This window comes from Carassius auratus, chromosome 20 (assembly GCF_003368295.1).
Source record: "Carassius auratus strain Wakin chromosome 20, ASM336829v1, whole genome shotgun sequence".
Taxonomy (NCBI): Eukaryota; Metazoa; Chordata; class Actinopteri; order Cypriniformes; family Cyprinidae; genus Carassius; species Carassius auratus.
This window is the reverse complement of record NC_039262.1, coordinates 10,357,732-10,383,526: the sequence shown is the minus strand read 5'-3', so window position 1 is coordinate 10,383,526 and position 25,795 is coordinate 10,357,732. Positions and strand designations below refer to the sequence as shown.

The 25,795-nt window shown below is 36.4% G+C and overlaps 2 protein-coding genes across 2 annotated transcripts; both read left to right on the top strand.

Annotated features, from left to right (window-relative positions):
* Positions 1-726: 726 nt before the first annotated feature.
* LOC113037916 (uncharacterized) lies at positions 727-9,520 on the top strand. Its single transcript, XM_026195235.1, has 4 exons — positions 727-1,020; positions 1,295-2,631; positions 8,158-8,315; positions 9,476-9,520. The coding sequence occupies exons 2-4, from the start codon at positions 1,341-1,343 to the stop codon at positions 9,518-9,520; spliced, it is 1,494 nt and encodes a 497-aa protein (XP_026051020.1). The 5' UTR covers positions 727-1,020; positions 1,295-1,340.
* On the top strand, positions 8,629-25,058 carry LOC113120873 (formin-like). The gene is given in 19 exon segments (XM_026290982.1): positions 8,629-9,360; positions 9,476-11,718; positions 11,877-11,982; positions 13,050-13,111; positions 13,305-13,539; positions 13,542-13,989; positions 15,557-15,698; positions 16,332-16,419; positions 16,995-17,056; positions 17,808-17,896; positions 18,101-18,230; positions 18,434-18,580; positions 18,727-18,786; positions 19,576-19,696; positions 22,626-22,718; positions 23,574-23,625; positions 23,728-23,877; positions 24,065-24,146; positions 24,921-25,058. Coding segments are annotated over 18 exon segments (4,158 nt in total). The 5' UTR covers positions 8,629-9,360; positions 9,476-9,672; the 3' UTR covers positions 24,966-25,058.
* The last annotated feature ends 737 nt before the right edge of the window (positions 25,059-25,795 follow it).

Sequence of the window (25,795 nt, the reverse complement as noted above, 5' to 3'; positions counted from 1 at the left end):
AAAAGACAAATGGAAAAAGATAAAGGTGCCAGTAATAAAATAATATTGCTAAAATAAAACAAGTTAAAGTTAAACAAACAAAAAAAATCAGTAGGCTAATCTCATAAAATTAAATCAAAACTGGAAAAGGATACAAATACAAGAATATTCTGACAACAAAAGATAAATGGGCATTAATGAACCACGTTTCTGAGGTAATAGCTCAAACATTTCAGTTTTAAAGTAGCCTACATCATTGGCATAATTTACATACAGTATTGCTACATCATCAGTGTGAGAGGTGAAATAAAATATAAAATACCAGTATTCTGAATAAATAAAAGAATAATAACCTACTATAATAAACAAGAAAAGGCTAAGACATAGCCTGTATTTTTAGACAACACTTCAAAGATAAGATGAAAATAAAGATAGTTTATTATTATTAAAGTAGCCTAGATATTTAAAATAGACATTCAACAAACAAGACGTTTCTAAGGATATGCATTTTTAAACATGAGAAATATTCAGATGAATAGCATAGCAATTTATGCAGGTTTTACATGTCTAGTAATGTCAGGGCAACATTCTCATAGTTCTACAGTACTCGGTTCGGTCTCCAAATTAAATTCTGGGGTAATAGTTCCATCTGGCGGCAAACTCTAAACTGCAGTCGCTGGTTTCCAGTATTCTTTTACTGGCAAGTGCAGGGCGTTTTCACAAGCTAGCATGGCAAGCTATCATGATCATTAATTCCCCCTGCTAGATCAAGTATCTAAAAACTTTTATTAAACAATTATTTAGATTTTCTTGAAAAATGTACACTTCTGCCTGTATGCCCAGTTATTATATTCTTTTTTCATTTTTACACAATACCGTAACACTGACCTCAGAGACTGGATTAGGATGAATGCTTTTTAGAGTCGGCTCTGATTGGACAGTTATCCATCAATCACACGCAGAGGAGACAACATTTGAAAGACAAGGGAATGACGAGACTACAGCTCAAATGAATTCCACTAAAGTAGCCAGTGGATGATGGTAAGAATTCAGTTTTGCATTCCAGTTTACTGAGATTAGAGGATTAGTTGTGTGTACTGAAAATACTTTTCCTTACCTTATTTTGCAACCTTTTAATAGCAACTACTTTCATTTTTACCTTTGTTAAAGCAAGTCACAAGAGCTTATAAATGAATAAAAACAAAACCAGTGTAAAGTTAACAGAAATTATATCAAATATACACACTCAAAAAATAGCTCAGATGTTGTCATTTGAAATAATAAAGTTAACTAATTTTGATATTTTCTTTTTTAGCAGGATCCTCATAATGGTTAACACTTTAATAAGTAAGTAGACTGTCATGGAGGGCAGCTGCACTCTTCTTCCGCTTTACAAACTAATCAGAAAGAAAAAACAGATAACTAAGTCTCTCCCAGTCATTAACGGTCCAGTCTCTGTGAAGAATGGAAGGGCAGCTCTTAAGGGTAAAGCTTTGATTAGTCCTGGCATGAAGGAGGTGGGACCAATGATGAATGAGCACAAGGGTCTCCTTAAGAGAAATGATGTCAGAAATAAGGTGCTTTTGGAGGAGAGGTCGGATCCGCATGTGGATTGCAAAGCAAAGGCTGTAATGGGAAATCAACAGGGATACAAGAATTCAGACTTGGAAAGTGACCTTCGTAGTGGAGAGGATCTGTGCTGCACCAGCAACCTGGAAAACAAGCTCATTATTTCTCCCAAAAGCCTGAGAAAAGCCTCCAGAGGGCAGAAACAGAAGAAATTGTGGACAATGAGATCAATGGACGTAGAGAAGAGGATATACGTTAACAAACAGAAACTGAATTCAACTTCTGAACAACCCTCACACAAGGTTTTAAAAGATGAAAACAGACAGTTCAAGCACGCATGTCCTAGGATGCAGACTGAATTGAAAAATAATACAGCCAAGGATTCAAGGAGCTCTGAGGAAGACCTGTCCAGTGAGCTCTCAGAGTATGACAATGTATTTGAACTCGACTCAGATGGGACAGAAAATCTTCATTACCTGATGAAGACTACTAAGAAAAGTCTACAAGGGAAGTCGATAGAAATGATTCAACCTTACCAGTGTGGGAATAAGCATATGGAGCAGCAGAAAGCAATGCCCAGTATGAAACACAAGATCCTCGAAGTTGAGAACCTTATCCACCACGTTTGCACCAGTTTAGACTGTTTAAAAGACAGCACACATACCTCAACCACAGGTGCGTTTTGGCCTATTGACAGTCATGTACCCACAGAGCACAAGGAGAGTTTCCCTTTGGAGCTCTGTGAAGAACTTAAGCAAACAAATATTAAATCAAGAAGGACGAGTATTTCAATCACTTCTTCAGATGCTGTGGCTACACTTTCAACAAGATGCTCAAATCTGGATGCTGTGTCTCCACCATTATCCCGTCTATCCTCACACACCTCCAGGGCAATGCCACAGTATCGTATTCTGCCTCTACCTGAAGAGGAAGCAGAGGACTGCAACCGTATTTATCAAACACAAGAGGGAAAATATCTGTATGGCAGCACAGAAAAGAGCACCTATAAAGGATCTGAATCTGAGCACAGTGTCTGTTGGACCCCATCTAGTACACCAACCATCCCCACCTCTCCAACTAAAGGTGTGTGACCTCTCTGTTGTCAAGATTATAACGCTTCCTGATTCTGTGATTTTCCTGTCTCTCACTTGTTATTCTAAATACTTCTTTCATGAAATGCATAATATTTAGTGGCCAGTGATCTATCTATAAAGTATATTGTAAATAATATTTTAAAATATAATATCCATTTCTATGCAGATTTGCTTTATTCAACATCAAAAAGATCAGGCCCTTTCTTTCTGAACATGATTAACAACTCCTTGTTCAAGCTCTTGTTCTGTCCAGGCTGGACTATTGCAATGTTCTCTTGGCAGGTCTTCCAGCCAGTTCTATCAAACCATTTACAATTAATCCAGAACGCGGCAGCAAGATTTATTTTTAATGAGCTGAAAGGAATGCACGTCACACCTCTGTTTGTCAATTTTGAACTGGCTACCAATAGCTGCTCGCATAAAATTCAAGGCACTGATGTTTGCCTACAAAACCACCACTGGCTCTGCAACGCTTTACCTAAATTCATTACTTCAGACTTTTGTGCCCTCTAGAAGCTTGCGTTCTGAAAGTGAGCGTTGCTTTATCATCCCAAAGAGGCACAAAATCACTTTCTCAGACTTTTAAATTAAATGTTCCCTCCTGGTGGGATGTCCTCAATCTCAATCTGAGCATTCCTTAGCCATCTTCAAGAATCGACTAAAAACACCTCTCTTCCATCTTTATTTAACCCTCTAACTCTAGCACTCTCTTTTCTAATTCTATTCTTCAAAAAAAAGTCATTTTTAGACTTGCACCTTAATCATTTACTATTGCTTGTTTTCTAAAATTTTTTCTTTTTTTTCATTTATTATACAATTAGCAAAAGAAAAAAAGGCCTCTAACATTAGCTTGCTCTATTTTTTTTCTATTCTGTCTGTTTTCTTTGTATTCATTATATAATTAATAAAAGCTTGCTACATGCGTTAAGCTGATTGGCACAAGCTGATTGGATCATGTTGCATATGCAGCCAGTGAGCTTTCTGCTTAACATTTAAACGGCTGGTAAGCATTCACCTGAGCATTTCGCAGGACGTGTTCAGAATTCCTTTGAAACCCTTCACCTTCCCCAGTTCCACCTGTATAGATCTTCTATGTGTTATATGCTATTTGTGCAGCAGTAGTATGTCTTAAATACACACAGCACTGTATCGCCATTTGAATTGTCAGTAGCAAGTTCCTGTATTTGCAGCAGCAATAATCTACAAAATCAGCAATAAACAACAGCAGAAGCAATTTAGCATCATAGCAGATCTATTATGCCAAGACCAAATACATTAACATTGTCATATCCATTCTATAATCTTCCGAGAGCTGATATAATAAAATTTTATTTTTAAGTTTTCTATTCATCAAAGAATTCTTTAAAAAAGTCACAAATCATAGTTTCCACAAAAACAATAATCATTCAAATTGTTTTCAGCGTGGATAAGAAAAATTCTTAATTTAAATTGTAATAATATTTCACAATATTATTGTTTTCACTGTATTTTTGATCAAATAAATGCAGCCTGTGTAAGAGAGTTCTTTCAAAAATTATATAAGTATAATATCATTTTTAGAATTTTCTATATTTTATACAATATAACAGCATATTTTCTGTATTTTATTAGAATTTCTTATATTCAAAAATAGAGGAATGCCTCATTACACTGAATGTGGACATTCAATTAGCACATTCATAGAGTTAAAGAGGTGAGATTAAGAGCATTATGTAATTCTTTATGCAATGCTTCTTCAGCTTCAGGATTGAAGTGTTTTGAAAGCAGAAACACACTGAGAATAAAGCAGAGCATATTACTCCCCACAGAGCCTGTGATCACTGAGGTGGATAGGTATGCTAACCTAAACCTTGTGATGCCTTTTCATGATACAGATTAACACGGGTGAGACGCTGGAACACTGAAGACCTGCGGTCCAAAATACAGCGGCATACCGTGTCAGCCTCGATACTTCTATAGTTTGCAGACGATCATATGATTTCAGGGGTCAGAGAATGAAACATTATGGTCTGGTACTGTAGTCTGTTAAGTGGTGGTGCTTGAGGCTTGTTTAGGAATATGAACATTAAAACATAAATGAGGCATGAAGGATTGCAATGTAGTAATGCCTAAAAAGGAAAAAGGATAAGGAATAAGGAATTTGCGACAAAAAAAGGAAAGAAAATATCTTCTGGCTAACTTGTGGATGTGGCTAACATTACATAAATTCCTTTAAATATCTCTTGGGAGCTTCTTTCAATACAGATGCTTGTTTGATAACACAGTGGTAATAAGATTTTGTGATTTGTTGTGGGCTTACACCTGTTCATCTACTGGCTGTAAATACACTCTGTTTCAGATAAAGCTAGTCAGCTAATTCTTCAGGCTTGTGTGACCCATCTTCTGTTAATAGCAGCATGCTGAATAGACCACAACATATGGGTGTGCAATCAATCTAGTGTGAAATTGCTTATTTAGAAAGATATTTATATTGCTTTACACACCGACATCCCTTTATAGATTTTGCAGTGACTTATACTACTTTAATCTTATTTAAATTTCCTTTATATATGTCTGCAGTGCATAGTCCCATTGTGAATGCAAGATATTAGAGACATGTTATGTTAAGACTTTTACATTTCACAAGTAGCAGCAGTTTCAGCCCAACAGACAGCTGTTAATATTCCGATCTCTAGAGCTTTACTGGAAATGGCATCCTGAAGATGAGTCAAGCCTGCACCCTCTCAAATGAGATTAGAGGCACACAAAACAATTTGAATGTGACAGTAGGCTTGTCTGTGTGTGTGTGTGTGTGTGAGTGTGTGTGTGTGTGTGCATCTTTTTGTGACATATCAGGACACAACTCTGTATAATGACATGGGTATGACACAGGTATTACAAAGAGAGGGTGACTTATGAGAACATAACCCATGTCCCCATTTTTCAAAATGCTTATAAATCATACAGAATTAGTTTTTTTTTTTTTTTTGAGAAAGTAAAAATGCACAAAGTTTCCTGTGAGGGTTAGGTTTAGTGGTAGGGTTGGTGAAGGGCGATAGAATATACAGTTTTTACAGTATAAAAACCATTACACTTATGGGATGTCCCCACTTTTCACAAAAACAAATATGTGTGTGTATGTGTGTGTGGGTGTGTGTGTGTGCATGTTTTTGTGACATATCAGGACACAACTCTGTATAATGACATGGGTATGACACGGGTATTACAAGGAGAGGGTGACTTATGAGGACATCACCCATGTCCCCATTTTTCAAAACGCTTCTAAATCATACTGAATGAGTTTTTATGAGAAAGTAAAAATGCACAAAGTTTCCTGTGAGGGTTAGGGTTAAGTGTAGGGTTGGTGTAGGGCTTTAGAATATAAAGTTTGTACTGTATAAAAACCATTACGCCTATGGGATGTCCCCACTTTTCACAAAAACAAATGTGTGTGTGTATGTGTGTGTGGGTGTGTGTGTGTGTGTGTATCTGTGTCAGAATTGAATTGAATTGAGAATGCCCATTCAAATCCTAAAACCATGAATTTCAACTGAAGAGGCAGAAATGTAATTCAAATTTGAATTCAAGAAAGTAGAATTCAAATGGGAGATGACATTCTGAAATTGTTTTTGCATGTAAAAAAAAAGATAAAAAGAAAAATAACATTTTACTTTTATACAAATTACCCATACATTATTTCCATATGAATACACTAAAGATCAAACATTTTCTAACATTATTTTTATTTAGGAATTATGCTTTAAATAGATCAAAAATGACAGTAAAGACATTTATAATGTTAGAAAAGATGTCTATCGTAAACCAATGCTTTTCTTTTTCATCAAATAATAAGAAAGTCCAAAAGAACTGCCTGAAAATTCAGCTTTGCCATCACAAGAATTAAGAAACACTTCAAATCATAATATAACATATAGTCAATCATAATAATATTATTAACATTAATATTTAACAAAAAAATAAATAAAAGAAACTTTCCAAAATACTTTCCAGCCTCAAGTTCTGAGATAGAGTCAGTTCTAAATGTTGTCCAATCTTAGTCTTTGTGCCACAAAGTTCTCTAGATTGAAGTAAAATGAAGTTTAAATATTTTTAAATATTGTTTTCTCACTACTAACACTCATTTTTTAAACATACAGTAGGCTTATCTGGACAAAACAATCTGTCAGCAGCACTCCCCTCAGGGTAATGTCCACTGCTTACAAAAATAACTCCCAGCATGGAGCTAATGACATCGCTTCTGCATGTCTACTAGAGAGCTCACCAAGATTAATGGTTTAATCACAATGAATAAAAAAATTAACTCCAAAGATAAAGCAACTCTATATTTTGGAAATTAAGTGCCCAATGTCCATCGCATCAAAGTAAACAGTCATTTTTCTTGGGCTGTCAAACACCTTCCCAATAAATATAAAGTGATTATACGACATGTGGACAGAAACTTTAACCATCATGACAGCCATTGTGGGGAAACAAGGTCAAATGGAACTTACAGTTTAATGAGAGCTTTTCTTCAGCTTTTTATGTTGAAGTGGTTGCTAAGAAGTTTTGATGCAGTAACATTTGCATGTGTACGAGATATAATGTTTACCGTTATGATTATCAAACCTATTAGGGAATAACACATTTTGTTCATTAGTATGCAAATCAAGGATGTTTTCTAATATAACGGTTCAGCTAAAAAATTTTATATTATATATGTGATGTAAATTGTATATTTTATTAGGCTATACCTTTTTATGTTCATGTAAATGTAAAGAATGTAAATGCAAATTTTTTCATTTCTAATTATGATGGAGATCAGAACCAGTGACAACCCTTCAGGTAATGTAACTTTTCAAAGAAAGAACACATAATCTATGCCCTTTTAAAATGATGTAATTGTCGGCCGCACAGCACATTCCTGTTCTCTCCTGCATATTCAGTGAAATCTGTTCATCGATTGTTTGTACATTGTTTCCTGCTCTGCAGTGGATTTCATCTTTCCTACACTCTCACTGAACGCACTGTGACCCTCAGCTGTTTATTTACTGGATAAAAGGTTTATCGATTCTTGGACTTGATATCATGCTGTGAGTGAATCAATTGTGTAGAGATTTTCCATGAATTTGTCTGATTTAATAAGATTTATTTTTACTTGCAGAATGCCCAGTTATTGGTAGCTGAATTCTTATTTTTACTATATATGATAACTGTCTTTGAAATGAAATCAAAATATGCAGAAAGATACTAAATGAAAACGACACATTACTCTTAAAATTGCAGTACACTTCAGTGTCCACTCTGTGGCAGTCTGTGTATTCCTAACAGTCAATAAGGAAGAAGGTGGTTTTTCAAATATCTCTTTTTAAATTGTAACTGTCAGTAACCTTTGTCTCATTAATCTGGCTAATGCATATTTATTATATTTTGTGCTGTAGGGTCCAAATCTAATGCCACCTGTCTGGTGGGTAATTTTGAGAATATTCAGTCATTAACATTTAAGTATGAATAATTTAGTTTTTTTATTTTTCCACAGAGGAGAGTGAGAACAGGGTGCTTGCAGAGGAGAAGTGGCCATATGAGCACATTGGTAATGTGTCCTTGTGCAACTCTGTGTCCAAAAACAAACCAGGTGAAGGAGATGAGATCATCAGTACTCTCTTGACACATGTCTCTCTTGACCGTGACCACACTGTGAGTGTTTGAAAATACTGTCATTATTTTTTTTGTGACAAACTTGCAGTTAACTATTGTAGGTTAATAGTTAATTCATTTATTAGTGTGTGTTATCATGCCCTGAATTTAAAGAATAAAAATCAGTTAAAAATGGATATTGTCCTGGCAGAAAATTACCAGTACATTTTGTAATCAAAAAAATCAAGTTTAAGTGTTATCTGAGAGATTTAAGAACATTTAAAAAATAATTTACTTGTATGTAATTTATATATATATTTTTAAGTTGTAAAATTAAATCGGTTTTCTAATGCTTGATGCATTATTCTGAAAAAATATATATATTTTCAAGTGTTTAACATAATTAGGATATTTTGTTATCTAAAGGTTTCATTTGAAGTAAATGAAAATGTGTATTAATATTAGATTATATTATTAATGTCTAAATATGTCTATTTACATTGTTCTTACCTTGTGGATTATTGTAGTACAGAGACTGTATCAGGACTGGTCTCTACAACCCAAAACATACATGACAAAACAAGGATGTAGGCGGGGTTAACAGGTTAATCATACTGATTAATTTGGCCTTATCCAGTGTGAAGTGGACAGAAGGAGATATACAGTCTTAAAGAAGCAGGATAGACTGTCCTGACTGGACAGTTACCCTTACTGGAGTTTTGTGTGCTCTTTTGGGTGTGTGTGTACTTCTTCCTCATGGGAGACTGAGTGTGTAACCAGAAATCATGTGGCAGAAAATAGGTGGGTGGAGCGCTTACTGCCTATATGTGTATTTCATGTGTTGGTGTATGTGCTGTTTTTGCGAACTGTGGATTAAAATCAAGTAAACATTACAAAATCCAAAATGGAAAAGAATGAAGAGTCTAAAAAGAATGTAAAGGAAGGATAAAAGGACCACGCTGCATGCTGGCACTATTAAGGATGTCGTCGCGGAATGTTTTTTTCTTTTTCCATTTCTTGAGCTCTCCTGTAATGAAAGACTGAGAACAGCATCTCTGCTTTTTAATGGAAATTTTCCTGGCGTCTGTAATTCTGGAAACTTCATGTAAGGACAACATATTACACTAGACCTGGACTACAATTATTTTATTAAAGCCTAACCGTATTTCAAAACAGTAAAAGATAATATATGTAACTTTTTCTTATTCATATTTTGTCAGCACAAGGACTGGAAATTCAGAGTTGGCAAGACTTGGGGAGGCTAATGGAAAGAACCTAGACTTTTTGTAACGGCAAGCATGGAAACTTTAGTTTTAACTCTGGAAATTTGACTTTGCTTCCTGTTTTTATGTGGAATATGGTTGTTTGAAAACAGACAGACAAAAATTGCTCTTAAAGAGGCAGTACACTGTTACTGATGGAAATGGAGAGTAAGCCCAGCAATTCATTTTTGGACAAATTAACAAACTTTTTTACTCAATATGAAAAGCATGAACTCCAAGCACTGACTGAGGAGAGTCCAAATCTGACTTCTTTTCATTCTTTGTCTGAGAAAGGAGACGTTATCGATCAAAATCAGGATGGTTTCGATGATCAAGGGGATGATTTTGATATAATTGTTCAGACTTTACAAACGAATGCTGAGGAGGACAGAACAAGGGACCATGTCAACAAATCAGAGCATCAGAATGTTAATGAAACTCATGAAATTGATTTTCCGTCAGAAAAGGAGGAAGTGGACTTGGACCTGAATGTTGACCACCCGAGAGATAGTTACATTAAAACATCAGCAGCACGACAGACTGAGCAGGATGTAACAGATGGTCAAGCTGACACAACGTCTAAATCACTTAGCGAGGTCTCGGCCAGTGACAGTGCCAACAGACTGGACAAACAACTTGAGAACCCAGCACTTATTACAGAGGAAAGTAAAGAACCTGATTTAAAAGAAGGATCTTTATTCAGTGATGAAGAGTTTGTTTCAGAAAGCAATGATAAGTATGAAAATGAGACCGTTGTTGTGGAATCAGGTGATGTCAGCAATGAGGAGCTTTTTGGTGTTGTGCAAAATAAGAGAGAAGAAGGCCACATCGAGGAAACCAGCAGCCGCAGCAGCAAAGAAAAAGTGAAAATGTTCATAGAGGACACTGAGAAAGAACCATTGAAAGACAAACTCTGTCAGTACGTCCTCACGGACACTAAAAGTACAGATATTCCTTCTGACAGAAAGAGTCTGACTGAGTCTTTGAATTCCTCCACAAATAACAATAATGACTTTTCAGTGCAAAGTCAGCAGGACATATCTGCTGCTGAGAGCACAACAGAGAGTTATGGAAATCATCAACACTCGGCAGATGTTTCAGAGGTAACCAAAACTGGTGCAAACGAACAAACTCTGGTTAACAATGACCAGACATCCACAGACATGGACACTCAGACCACATTAACACACTGTGAAGTTCATAGTCTCACCGATAAAGAGGTTCTTTCTTCAGACTCACCTAAGAACACCAGACCTGTAGTCATCACCCTTACACGTGTTAAAGATCTTTCTGCAGGATCATGTGTTGATACTGAAATGATCCAGTTGGGAGATGAGACTGCAGTTCAAGCTACATTCAGTAGAAGCAGTGCCGAATCAGACAGCATTTTTGGGGAGGTCCATCCACCTACCGTAAGCCAGAAGGCTTACCAAATGAATCATTCTGAGACTGGAGGTGAGATTTCAGGAGGTTCTGGCCTCTGTGACACTGGAGAACACAGTTCATCTGAGCTAGATAATTCAGAACCAGAACCAGTGACCATACAGCTGGAGGAACAGGTGATAAAAGTGCATACAGAAGAAGAAATTAATAAAGAGATGAAAGAAGAAATATTAGAAGAAGAGACTATGTTAGATACAGATTCATCTTCCACTGAGAAGATCACAACTGACCAAACCTCCAAAGCAGTAAAAGAAAAACCCCTCCATCTGTCGTCCCTCTTCACCGGGCTGCTCAGCCCCAAGAAAGAAGCCCTTGAGGAAAAAGACTCTCCAGAGCAAACCCAAAGTCCTGCCAAAAGAGGACTTTTTACCGATCAGTCTAACAAGAAAGAAGTCAGAGGAGACTTCCTTGAACAGCTTACTCAATTCCTCAGCAAGGGGGAAGGGAAGAGAAAACAAGAGAGCATGACAAGCCCCCCACTGTCTCCAATCAGTCAGGATCCTGCAGAAAAGCCAGAGACAACTGTAGAGGAGCCGGCCATTCTCCAGTCCGAGGAAACGAGTGAATCTACAAATGCAGAGACGGCCTTAGATGCACTGAAGGCTTTCTTCAAAGTTAAATCTGCCAAAAAGGACACTCCAAATCGCATGGACCTGGACACTGTAAAGAGGAAGATCAACAGGGACAAAGACGTCCTCAAAGCCTTCTTTGATAGGACCTCAAGCAAGTCTCCAGACAACAAAGAAACTGATTCCAAAGTATGAAGTGAACTGATGGTAGCATCTCAGTATCAATACATGTGCAAAGCCTTGTTTTATGTGCACCTATAAAGTGTAATCATTTTTTATAGGCTCTTTATTTCAACATATTTAAATGGTAAAATGCACATTAATTGTTGCTGTTTTTTGTCTTATAGGCTGAGGTGAGTGAGGAGCACACTCCTAAGCGACTTCAGACTGTTTGGCCTCCACCAAAACCCAAAGACGAAGAGGAAAAGATTGGTCTAAAATACACAGAAGCAGGTAAGAGCTTATTGTATAATCAGAAACAACAGCAGTAAGTGTAAATGTTTGCTCTGATTCCAATATTTGCCTTAGTGTCCAATGACACAACACTGTCCAAACAAATTTCAGTACATCTCCACCCCAAATGTGTTCCTAGAGGGCTGTTCTGGAGATGAACTGACTCAGTGTCACACTATTTGTTATTTGTAATACTAAATGTTTTCTCAGTAATGCAGTCACTAGTCTTACGCCATAAAAAATTACATAGATGTGTGCATTCAATACTATATCATTTTATTGAGCGTCAGTTCCATTGCCCATATTGCAGTGTCTTATAGATTTAAAGGGTGTGCAGTCCACAGACACACCTAAAAAACACACAGTCAGAATAGTGTTGTCATATGTCTTGGTATGATTATACTTAAGGAAATTTGTTCTCTTACATAAAATTCAGACAGTTTTCCCATGGTTCTCTAGACAAGGCAGTGATCATCCATTTATAACATTCCCACCACTGCCATCTATTGGAAAGTTTACATATGCAACATTTATTGGATATCAAATTATTCATCCCATTTATGGTAAAGGTATTTTTCAGCAAGGTTGCATTAATTTGATACAAATCAGTAAGCAATACAAAAGATTTATACATATATATAATTATTTTTTTAATGCTCCTTCAACATATTAGGAGCAGTGTTTTTAATATTTTTTATTTATGGCACTGGAGACTGCTGTATATTCAGCTTTGCTATCTCAGAAATGAATTGCATTTTAAAATATATTAAAATATATATATATATATATATATATATATATATATATATTTATATAAACAATAATTCACAATGTTTTCTGTTTTCTTTTTAATCAAATAGATGCAGCCTTAATGAACATAAAAGATGTATTTCAAAAATGTTTAAAAATCTTACCATTCCCAAATTTTTGAATGATATATTGTATACATACATATTATTCTAAATATTTACATATATTATATGGTAGAGCTTTGGTTTATGGAGTTTTTAGAACTATCCAATGGGTTCTGTGATACATTTAGTCGTGTCTTTGTTTTCTATTCTCAGAGCATCAGGCAGCTCTTCTGCAGCTAAAAAGGGAATGTAATGAGGAAGTGGAGAAGTTGCAGGTGAGAAGCTCACAAAATCAAAAGTTTATACATAATTGGAACATTTGTATAAAATATAAAGTTTTAAATATAAAGCAAATATAAAGACATTTTAAACATTATACATTTTATACAAATGTAATTTTCTGATTCTGCATTCTCTGGGGAAAACATTTTTATGTACTGTATGTTGATGTTTGGACTTTTAATGCAGGCTGACTTCAAACTGGAGCTCTTCCGGTTACAAAAGAAGAATGAAGAGGATCTGTCCAGACTAGAGACAACCGTCGCCAGCTTACAAAGACTGAGAGACAAAGAAAGAGAGCGAAATCACAGAGATGTTGCTGTGTCCACTGAAGACAACATCAAGCCACGGGCCTTCCGCTCTGTGTGTATTCAGACAGAAAGAGAGACAGTCAACAAGCCTGATGAGGCCAAGGAAACCCAGAGCAGGGGTTTGACCCCCTGCTTAAAAATGATGACCACAAGTCAACAAAAGGCTTTACTGGCAAACTAAAGACCTTTCCTCCTCCAGCTCCTCCACCTGTATCACTTCAGTTACAGATGGATAGCAACAATACTCCACCCCCACCTCCACCCCCTCCTCCTCTTCCTCCTCCAACAGGTCCTAGTATTCCTAATGCACCTCCACTTCCTGCTCAGCCACTAGAGAGGCCAGGAAGTGTGCCTCCTCCACCTCCTCCACCACCTCCACCAATGACAGGATGTGGTGTGCCACCGCCACCACCTGTCCTCCACTCTGCCCCCCCTCCCCCTCCCCCTGGAGCTGGTATCTTCTCCACTAAAGCAGCAGACAATCCTAGTCATAAGCCATCAGTGGAGCCGGTCTGTCCAATGAAACCGCTGTACTGGACACGGATACAGATTCAAGATAACAGGTATCCCTTATCACCTTACCTCATATTTTAATTGCCGCAGGTCAATAACATAGCAGGCGGGGTTTTTTTTTTTTTTTTTTGCCTATTTTTTTTTTGTTTTGTTTTATGTCTTGATTTAATGAAAAAAATTAACAAAAGAATGAGTTAATTTTATGTTTTGTTCGAGAAAGGAAACAATATTTTAATAAATCTACTTGACTGCTGAGGCATGGTCCGATCAACCCCCCATAAAACAGGAAATTGTATGTTCAAGAAGCCCCCTCATGACTGTGTGTCAAGGTCAATAATCTCTGAAAATATCAGATACATATTTAAAGTAGATTTTTAAAAAGAATTTTTCTTTTCTTTATCATGGTTATACTTATATGTCATAAATATGTCAATTGTATTATTATATACAAACTGAGACTGAGGTAAAAAGGGACACTTCTGATCATCCATTAGCACTTGCATAGGTTTAAGATATCATGAAAGATCTTAGCCTCTGACACAATCTGTAATCATTTAGTATTATTAATATAGTATTATAGTGTTGTTGTTTTTTTTTTGTTGTTTTAACTTTAATCTTTATATTTTCGGTTTTCCTTTTAATTTTATTTTTAGAAATTCTGACATTTGCTTTTAGTTTTTTTAATAGGCTATATATTTTTATATAGATCAATATTTTTATATAGCTTCAGTTTTAGTTTTAGTAATTTTTATACTTAAATGTAAAGTTATTTTATTTCAGTTGCCAAATAAACATATACATTTTTTTTTCAGGTCTCAAAAGTTTTTCGTCTTATATTTATATTTTACTTTATTTCAGTTTTATTTCAATTGGCAAAACAAATTTTTAAGAGCTTCAGTTAATAATAACAACACTGGCCATGCTTTTAAATAGTTCTTAACTGCTCTACACTAAATAAAAAACACCATCCAACACTACCTGTGTTCAATATAAACATTTCCATTGTCCACACATTCCTCAAACACACAATGTATGTCCACAAGTGACGCTGACATTTTCAACCCTCCCTCGTCAGACCTCATGGGAAATTTAAGACAGACCACTGCAGACATTTGTCTGCGTGAGGGGCCAGCCGCAGGCTGAGCGGCAGTCTTTCCAGGACCTCTAGTGGCGGTGTGGATTTCTGTGGGATTCGGCTCCCCGGCCACCTCCGTGCTGTTTCAATGTTATTTCACTCCTCATGAAAGCTTCTGCTCTCTCCATGAGCATTTTGTCAAGCCAAAGCCGAACCCAGTCAAGCTTAGCTCTGTGCCGTCGTCCTGGCTACTTAATTATTTTTATAGGAGAGAACATTTAGCAAATCAGATTACACATTGAGCCCCTGTTGATTTTCCTTTTCCTGCTTTTAAGCATGGTTACCCAGCAACAGTAAATAACTCATATAACTTTGGTTTTTACAGATGCCAATATTAGGAAATGCTTTGGTCGTGGCCTGTTCTGTGACTTTAAAGTCTGAAGATTCAATCTCTATAAGCCTTAAAGTGAGCAAAACTGTTGAAAACGTCAAATATTCGAAGAACATAAAATCTCTCGTCATCTGTTTCTGTCTTTCCTAAGGAACAATATGCTATGGAGTTCCCTGGAAGAGCCAGAGATAATAAACACCAGTGAGTTTGCGGAACTGTTTGCTAAAGCCACGTCTCCCACCAAAAGAAAGCCCCTATCTGAAGCCTATGAGAAGAAAACCAAAGCCAGGAAGGTACCACTCTTGCCTGAAGATGAGAAAAATGATATGACATATCCCATATTTATATAGCAAATGTGAGGATGTTGGTTTGATTTAACTAATTTAAAAAATGCACATGCACTTTTGGATAAAAGTGTCTGCCCAAATGCATAAATGTAATTCATTGTCCACTAGGTGGAGCAGTTTCCAACACTTTCGTATTATAGATGTATTTTACTGGAACACTAGTATAAATGATGCATTCATGCATTCACCTCTGATAATTCCGTTTCTATAAACAGAAACATAATCCATCAGGTGCTGTCACTTCATAGAATCTGCTGTTTTTATAGATGAATGTTCATGTGTAGTACCAGGATCCCACAAATGCCTTTGAAATTGATATAATTATATAGGAAATGGGAATAATTTAAAATAAATGAACCTGTTTATGAAATGTGATCATGCCTTTGTTACCTTTGGCTGGCGGATTTTGTAATGGAGTTTTGGAATTTCCCGAAGGTTCTTTGGTTATTGATTCATTCCACTTTTGCGACCATGTTTTCAAATGGTAAAGTAAACAGAATGCACTTAACTTATGATATAAGTCATTTAGAAGTAAATGCTATTCTGTGGTGGGGTCTGTCTTGTAAATGTGGATTTTAGGTCATTAAACTACTGGATGGCAAGCGCTCTCAGGCCGTGGGCATCTTAATCTCAAGTCTCCATCTGGAGATGAAAGACATCCAGCAAGGTAAATCACACTGTATATATGCTGAGAAATACTCGACCACCAGCTCAGCAGAGTGTCATTTTATTCTATCCAGACTCATTTTACCTCCCCTAATAATAAACAGACATGTTAAAATGAGACATATTTGTGTGGCCTGGATGGCGAAAGGCAAGTTTAGACATGATGTTGAAATGATTCTGTATATAGAGACCTATCTTACAACGATGTGATTGGCTCCAGCTCTTATTAGGAATAAATTTGCTGTATGTTTGTTAAATCAACTTGTCTGGTGGTTTACCGCTAGAAATACTCTTTGGGTTCTCCACATCATGGTGTGTACATCAGTCCTACTTACTAAACGTATACTTTTCCTATTGAAAATCTTGAAGTCATCACAGTTTGGCTTAACAGAGTCAGACAGGCACATGTTTTTGATGGTTTTAGTAAATTGAGCAGTGAATTCCTTCGGTTGAAAAAAAAGTCTCTAAAAATACACATTTAGGCACTTTTACATTCACATATCACATCCATGACACTCACATGTCCAATAACTAATCAGTCTTCTTGTCTAGAGACTTATACTTCTTCTCTCACAGCTGTTTTGACTCTGGACAATTCTGTGGTTGACTTGGATGCTATTGAAGCCCTGTATGAAAATGTAAGTATCCTGCCACACTGGAAATGTACTTATGTACAGGCCCACACTGAATCCCAGCCTCCAAAACAGCAGTTTTGCACAAAATCTGAACATCCATCATTCACAAAGTTCTACATATCCCGCACCCCTTGCATGTTTTCTCTTTTATGTTGTTGAAAATAGCAAAAACGTAAAGTGATTAAGGCACATGTTTGGAAGATTTAAAAAAAAGCAGAAATGTGGAGATTATTATTTTATATGAAGCACATTATTTATTCTTTACAGTGATATTAGGGTTTATGATGTATTTTCTTTAATTGCATAGAATTTTAAACAGAAAGGTCTCTATACATTTTTTCCATCTTAAAATCATTGTAACACATCTTTTTTTTTACATCTTGTGGCTATACTGTTGAAAGATTGAATATTGTAACTGACCCCATTCACTTCCATTGGTAATGTCACACTTTAACCTGATTTCTGCTGGGCAAAACAAAAAGAACCTGAAATGCTGAGATTAAACTGAGCTATTCTTTTAAATATTCCTTTAAATATTTCAGAGAATTAAAATGTGTACTGTATTCAAGCATTCTACTCTATTTAAATCCATTCAGCTCGCATTTCTCACCAAAATCACTCCCGAAAATTCACATAAATACAAGTTCCTGTCCCAACACAACTAAATAATTGATAGTTCCTGTGTGGTTTCATAAGTTGATGTGCGTATCATTGGTCAGATGTCTTATGAATGCGTCTGTTCTGTTTCTCCCAGAGAGCTCAGCCCGAGGAGTTAGAGAAGATTAAGAAACACTATGAAACCTCAGACGAGGAGCAGGTCAAACTACTGGACAAGCCTGAACAGTGAGATATTCCAGAAACACACAAGATAACTCACTTTTTCCTGCAACCAGCGACTAGTGATATGTCAATTGTCACTTACAAGGGCACTTTTTTCCAATGTATACTTCTCTAAGGTTCCTTTATTTGAGGACAGACGAAGACAGAGTAGTGTTTTCAACACTACACACTTTAGGTTGACCGATGTTCATTGCTTTTCCTTGACAGGTTCCTGTATGAACTCTCCCAGATCCCTGAGTTCTCCAGTCGAGTTCACTGTTTCATTTTTCAGTCGAAGTTTACTGACGCCGTTGCCTCCATACAGCGCAAGACTGAGATTATTCTTCACGTCTGCAAGGTACAAAGGCACTTTTCAAAGGGGGTCAGACCTCAGATACTATCAAACATTTGATAAAGTATCAATGCTGGCATTCTTAACAGTCAAAAACAGCCCTTCAGGCAGCTGCCGTTTATTTAAGCGAAGCCTAAGTGCTTGCTTTGTCTCCAACATCTCAATTATGAAGAGTGATAAATTCACAGATAAATGGTGATGTGTTTTAGTATCTGTTGGAGAAAGACAGTGTGAAGGAGTTGATAGGACTGGTGCTTGCTCTGGGAAACTACATGAATGGAGGCAGCAGAGCTCGAGGACAGGCTGACGGCTTCGGCCTTGAGATACTTCCTAAGCTTAAAGACGTCAAGAGCAGGGTAACCCTTTTCTCCATTTCATGAGCCCATGTTTGACACCCTGAAACCCCCACACTGAGGTTTTGATAAGGCCTTGTTTTTTCTGTTACCTAGCATTTTGTACAAGGTGACATACCCTTTTGACATATTTCTTTATAAATCTGCAGCAAAATCACATTAGTCTGTTGGACTACATTGTTTCCTACTATCTGCGTCATCTTGATAAGGTAAACCATGAACATGCAATTCTTCACATGCAATGTTTTATTTTGCACAGTACAGTACATCTGAACACTTCTTCTGGTCACATTTCCTGTTAATTAATTTCTTATTTATTTTCTGTTCATTAATTCATATATATATATATATATATATATATATATATATATATATATATATATATATATATATATATACAATAAATGCCACATTAAATTGATCAATTTATAATGTCATAAAATAATCTGTATAAAACAAATGCTGTTCTTTTGAACTTTCTATTCATCAAAGAATCCTATATATATATATATATATATATATATATATATATATATATATATATATATATATATATATATATATATATATATATATATATATATATATGTGTGTGTGTGTGTATATATATATATATATATATATAAAATTCCACAATATTCCACAAAAAATATTAAACAGCACAACTTTTCAACATTGCTAATAAGAAACGTTTCTTGATCTCAATCAGATCAGCATATTAGAATGATTTCTGAATGAACATGTGACAAAAAAATTCAGCTTTTACCATCACAAGAATATTTTAAAGAATATGAAAATAAAAACCAATGCATTTTAAGTGATAATAATGTTTCACAATATCAGTCTTTTTATTGTATTTTTTGGTGAGCGTAAAATAATTCTTTTAAAAATGTTTTTTAAATGCTGGGGTTAAAACTTGACACATGTTTTAATAAAGATTTGTTTTTTCTTTTTCATGGACACATAAATATGTCACTGACCCTTAAATCTCTCTTCAGAACGCTGGGTCAGAAAAGAGCATCTTCCCTTTGCCTGAACCTCAAGATGTTTTCCTTTCCTCTCAAGTGAAGTTTGACGACCTCTCAAAGGATCTCAGGAAGCTGAACAGAGACCTGACAGGTAAGAAACGATTTTAGCATGCCACTGATTTACTCTAGCATCAAAAGAAGCAAGATTACACGGGTTTGAGTGGATGGATGGCTACAGTCCTGCAACATGGCTCCAGCTGAATCCTGAGGACTTTACAGCATCTGTTAGCAACAACTCATTATTAAACCACATTAGATCAGGTGGAATATACAGACATGTTTGCGTATGCACACGTCTGTGGAGACGAAGTGGAGTCTGTGTGATTTTGCCCTGGCGCCTTTTAGATATGACTTTAATCCTGCCCATCAGATGCTTCTGGCATTGTGTGATTCTTTAGCTCCGTCGGAGGGGCCAAAGGCTACATTGCTTTGGCGCTTATGTAATCTGAGAGAAGAGCAGCTTATCACTGGCGGGATGGGCTTTATCTGCACAGAGATGCACTGCCGTTCTCGTGCTACACTGTATCAGTCCGAGTTCAGTGTGGCCCTGCAGATGTGTGTCAGAGATTCTTTTCTTTACCTCTCAACAAGCCTTTCTTATCGGGCGACGGAGAGACTGCCAAATCTGGCCCATCGCGCTCTCCCTTTTTTCCCCTGCTGTTTGAACTCCCCTCATGACTGCGAGAGAATCATGTCTTTGTTTTTTTTTGTTTTTTTGTGCTGTGTTTGTTCGATTTTTGGTGTCTTGTGCGCATTACTTACTGAGGTTTTGGTTGTCTGCGATGCTATTTTGCGGCGCAAGAAAGTGCTGCACTAATCAAATAAGTCACAATAAGGGAATGTCCCTGTGATTTTATTTTCCAGAGACAATTATGACAAGATTGTGAAGCACGTCTAATGCTCTCAGTCTCCACAGCTGATTCATCTGGTTTGCATTTGAGACATCTTTTTGATCTCTTTGTGATTGTGGTTTGGTTCTCTGCGGTGCACAGTTGAGAAAACCTGAATGTAGCTGTGAGCCGCCTTGGCAGAAACTACATTTATGATAACCTAATCAAGCTAGACTGTGCTGAATGGATATTTTCTCGTAGAAATGCTGTGGGAAACACACTCGACTTCTTCGTCATTGCCAGCCGTGTTCACAGTTTACACAAATGCTTAATGAAAACAGTAGTGTGTGCAGCCTTATCTGGAGTGAGATGCAGATGGAGTGTGTCCAACAGTCGTGGGTTCCCATCAGGGTGTATTATGACTGGGGCAGGAGACTGGCTCCTCTGATCCTCTGATTGGACGGTGAACAAACAGTGCTGCGTAGGTCCACGGAGGCACAATGACTATCTGAGGATGTGATCAGAGGTGCATCAAAACAGATCTTACCCAGAAAAAAAGACATGTGATAACCTCTGACTCTGTCACAGGTGGAGCTTTAGCTCTGTTGTGTTTAGAGGCAGTATAGGTTAGGGAACAAGTGCAAACAAAAAGGGTTTAAAGGGATAGTTTACTCAACAATAAAAAAAAAAAAAATGAAATGTATGACATTCTTTCTTCCGTTGAGCACAAAAGAAGATATTTAGAAAAAAGTATGAGTTTTTAGTTTTATTATTCATATAATGAAAGTCATTGGTGTCCAGTCTTGTTTTGGACCTTGCTGAATTAAATTGTTGCTGCGAAATAGGTTTTAACATCAAAGTAAGAAAGTCATATAAGTTTGGAATGATGCAAGGGGCGACTGTACTATCATTTGTTTTATAGCACAAAGAAAATAAGGCAATTACTCTACTTAGCACGTCACGATATGTCAAGATATACACAGTAAAATATCAATATGCCTACAGTAGATTGCTGTCGCTCAACTTGTTTTTACACTTTGGAAATTCCCTCATGTAACACATTTTCAAATTAACCACTCATAATCAAAATCAATTTACTGTAACCATTGTTTTTACAGGTGTAATCGGCATAATTCACTGCAGTGATTAACATGGGGAAGTCGTGCCCTAGTGGTTAAAGAGTTTGACTCCTAATCCTAGGGTTGTGGGTTCGAATTTCCGGCCGGCAATACCATGACTTAGGTGCCCTTGATCAAGGCATTGAACCCCCAACTGCTCCCCGGGTGCCGCAGCATAAATAGCTGCCCACTGCTCCTTGTGTGTGTGTACACTTTGGATGGGTTAAATTCTGAGTATGGGTCACCATACCTGGCTGAATGTCACGTCACTTTTTTTTTTTCACTTTCAATAATTAGGCACTAACAGACTTTGCTTTATCAGCAGACAGCGCTTTCATTCCATCTGCAAGTAATCAGTGGCGTGCTAGTAGCTTTGGCCACAGTAGCTGTGATTTTCAGTGCCTTGATAAAACCAACTTAAGCTAAATATGAATGATGGTTGATTACTGGTTAAAAAAAGAAAAGAAAAAATGCAACCGTCCTCACCTGGAATATGGCAACTGTAACAAGCATGGTTTTAGTAAAATAAAAATTGGTTTCATCAGTAATATATTTTGAAAATAAGGCAATTAATTTGTTTTTACTAGATTTTGTATCAAATAAATGTAGCCTATAGAACACTTGTTTTTATTATTTGTAAAGTAACATATTGGTTAAATATTAGCATTTATGCAGTTTAGTGTTGTGATTAGAAAGAATGTCACTGTATTTGCAGTTCGTTTTACTTGGCATTCGAAGTGTCCTATACCAGATGTTAATGTCTAAAACATTGCCAGGTAACTGCCATTAATTTAATATAAATGTACACTTTATTTGAAATCACCTTAGTGAGAAGGCATCGGCAAAGAACACAAAAGTTTAGAAAGTCTTGTAGTTATACTTCAAAATCAGGGTTATAGGAATAAAAGTAAGCGCTCATGGTGGTCTAACACAAAAAAAAATCTGTTTATTTTTGGCTAAAATATTGCATTTAAGTTAGTGTAAACTTTGTTTTGCAATGAATGACTTGTTCGAATTGGACCTGGTCAGGGACTTTACTCTAACCCAGTGTTATTGTTTTTGTCTCGTACAGTTTGTGAAAAGGATGTCCTAACAGTGTGTACCAACTCATCTCATGAGCACGTACACCCCTTCAAGGAAAACATGGACTCTTTCATTGCCAACGGTGAGCTATGCTAAGATGCGTGCGATTAGCCAACATTACCTTTAAGAAGAGGATCTGTATTCAAAGTTTTTAAGTCTTCTATTTATGTGCTCTGTCACATCAGCCAATCCCTCTCGTCTACCTTGTTCAGATATGAAGTCTCGTTGCTCTGAGACGACCGGCCTGTCTAGAGGATTGATGGAGAGGAGTACAAAAGTTTGCTTAGATTGTATACAGGATTGTTTTGCAGATCATAGAGGCAGATATATAGTGACATAAACTTGTTGTCATTAAATACAGTTCATCTATACGAGACAACGCTAGCTGTAGGGAACTGGAAAAATATTTTTTCTGTTTGTAGTTTACGTATGTATATACTGTATATACAGGTTTATGTTACATACATACTAGCAAAGCTTTTCCTTTCCTCACAGTGTTCCTACTACAATTATTTGATTGTCTCCGCTACACAGATAAGACGGCACACATCCTGCAGTCATGAAGAATATCTGCCATGTGCTCTTTTGGGGGACCTGATAAGTGTCTGTGACTCCGTACCTGTACGAGATAGCTGGTCAGGTTCAGAAGACAGACACCGAGATAGGAATCAGAGAGACTTTGGCAATGAAGGAGACTTCTTAGTAAAGGAGTTTCAACATTGTCTTTGAGGCCCTTGTAGAAAGGCTATGAATGATATGACAATAATGCTGTTAGTATTATAACTGACAGAGCAGTGCGTTATTGCTGTTAAAGAGGATAGATTAAGATCCTGAAGTAATAGAAGAGATATTGGCGCTTAATATTGACTGATATGATAAAAATGCTAATTGTTAGTCCTAATTGGCTAATTGTTGATATAAATGTTTCATTTTACAGCACAAAAAGAGTTAATTACTGTGGAACAACAAATGGTATCGGCACGTAAAAGGTAGCACATCACTCTTGTTCAAAATATTGCAAAAAAAAATGCAAACTTTGAAAAGATTTTTGGCATTATCTCCAGCTTTGCCTCATGACTTTCCTTTCTCAGCTTCTCTGACCTAGTGGAGTACTTTGGACTGAAGCCACGTTCTGGAGAGCCAGAGATTTTGCCTGGCCATGTGTTCACACTTTGGTTTGAATTCTGCAGTGATTTCAAGATCAGGTGGAAGAGAGAGAACAAGGTCATATCCAAACAGAGGTGAGAAGATAACAGCATCTTGAGAATCTAGCATCGTATAAAACTGATCTGACCAAACCACACAGTGTAATAAATGATGACTTCTACATTGGCGGCTGTTGTTTTGAGTGATTTTCAGCAATAAAACTTGCTGGAATTGAAACATTGTGGTTAAGTAAAATACAATCTCTGCTCTTTTTGATTTCAGAATCAAAGAGGCCCAACTGTCAGTACGCAACATGACAGCAGAGAAAAAGATTGAGACCAGAAAGGCACATGCGAATGGACTGGTAAGAGTCTGCTGAGGTGTGGGTGGCAGATAGATAAGTGGTTCAAACACTAGTAACTATTGTACTTTCATGAAGCAGGTTTTTAATCCAGACACTTGTTGAAGGAATAGTTCACCCAAAAATGACATTTTGCTGAACATTTACTCACCCTCAGGCCATCCGAGATGTAGATGAGTTTCTTCATCAGAACAGATTTGGAGAGATTTTAGCGTTACATCACTTGCTCAACAACGGATCCTCTGCAGTGAATGGGTGCCGTCAGAATGACAGTCCAAACAGCTAATAAAAACATCACTATAATAGTCCACACCATAAACTCCAGTCCATCAGTAAATGTCCTGTGAAGTGAAAAGCTGTGCGTTTGTAAGAAACAAATCCATAATTTAAGCATTTTAACTTTAAACTGTCGCTTCCAACCATAATCCATTAATGTAGTAATTAATGTAGAACTGCTTTTCATGTCATAAGACATTTATTGATGGACTAGTCATGTGGATTTTTGTGATGTTTTTATCAACTGTTTAGACTCTCATTCTGTCAGCACCCATTCACTGCAGAGGATACTGCAGAGGATCCATTGGTGAGCAAGATGAAATGATAAAGTTCTGTAGTCTGAATCTGTAGAAACAAACTAATGTACAACTTAAAAGGCCTGAGGGTGAGTACATTTTTAGCTATTTTTTAATTTTTGGGGTGGAACTTTTCCTTTATACGACATGATGCATGCACAGCTAAATTGGACTTCATAATGATGCATATTTCTGCATATTTCAGAAAGAGAGACTGCGTCTGAAAGAAGCAAGTCTGACCACCGGCTAACCCCATCTGAATAAGGTGCACCTGCTTGTGTGACACTTTCCCTCAAGACTGCATTGTTAGAAGATGACAGTCTGTCTGTCAGTGTAGTGGATCCTATTCCTGTGTATAACCCAACAACCAATGGCTCACCAAGAATTGCATTGATCATGTTTCAAATATGAATGAATGCTAATTTAAAAAAAGGAAAATATTTAAGAAATGTTTATATTACAAGTTAGCTCGATCTGTTCTGGGATTTTCACCAGTCTAAACAAATTAAGGGTTGAAAAAGCAATCTCAACTTCCAACTTGGAAAAGGCAGTAACTTTATTTTGCATATTGAGTATCAAAGTTTAGTAGCTTTTTATTGCTCATATTAAATCATTACAGAATATAAAAAACAAAGATAATGTACATGTGAAATATTGATATTAAACAACCCTATCAGTTTTATTTGGATGAACATCACAGATTATGACTGTTATGTTGCTTCACATCTTATTGCCATTTAATCACAGTAATATTGTTCATTTTATAATAAACTCAACACTGTAAAAAGTTTTTATTAATATAAAAACAATTTTCCATGCATTTAACTTGTTTTCTTGTTTGTTGATTAAAAAGGCAATAAATTGGCACCACATTCTTTTTACATTGTATTATGATATACTAAAGACCAGGAAAAAGATTAATGAATTGGATTTGGGGGAGAATGCTTATTTACATCAATAGCCTAATATGTAATGTATCCCACATTACAAATCAAGCCACAAAATAAGCTATTTGCATCAATGCGCAAATCGTGCTCCACACAGTGGAGAATATTATAATAATATAAGCATATTTTTTTT